Source organism: Cariama cristata, unplaced genomic scaffold (assembly GCF_000690535.1).
Source record: "Cariama cristata isolate BGI_N322 unplaced genomic scaffold, ASM69053v1 scaffold8200, whole genome shotgun sequence".
NCBI classification, from domain to species: domain Eukaryota; kingdom Metazoa; phylum Chordata; class Aves; order Cariamiformes; family Cariamidae; genus Cariama; species Cariama cristata.
This window is the reverse complement of record NW_009595191.1, coordinates 3,605-3,897: the sequence shown is the minus strand read 5'-3', so window position 1 is coordinate 3,897 and position 293 is coordinate 3,605. Positions and strand designations below refer to the sequence as shown.

The following is a 293-nucleotide window of genomic DNA, read 5'->3' as shown; positions in this document are numbered from 1 at the left end:
GGCTGGCAGGACAGTGGCCACCCCAGCCTGGTCCCCTGCAACGCTCAGCCAGAGATGCCCCGTGCCGGACCCCACCTCCATCCCGCATCCCGCTAGCGACCAGCAGACTCACTCGCTCCATCGCTTGATGATGCCCGTGTTTTTCTTCGCCTTCAACGTGTTGCTGGCCGACTCGGACAGCGGCTCAATCTCGCACGACAGACCGTAGCTGGAAGGGGAGAGATGAGGGTTTGAGCTCTCTGTGCTGCCACGGCTGCGGCGAGCACCATGCCGGCAGGGCGCGGGAGGCAGAG

At 65.2% G+C, this 293-nt stretch overlaps 1 protein-coding gene across 1 annotated transcript in view; it reads right to left on the bottom strand.

Moving 5' to 3' along the window:
* The window catches only part of RALGDS (ral guanine nucleotide dissociation stimulator), a gene marked incomplete at its 5' end in the record, with an annotated part of 4,573 nt that overhangs the window by 1,390 nt on the left and 2,890 nt on the right, over positions 1–293 (bottom strand). Inside the window, 1 exon segment of the mRNA XM_009701038.1 lies at positions 8–208. Coding sequence (XP_009699340.1) covers positions 8–208 — 201 coding nt within the window.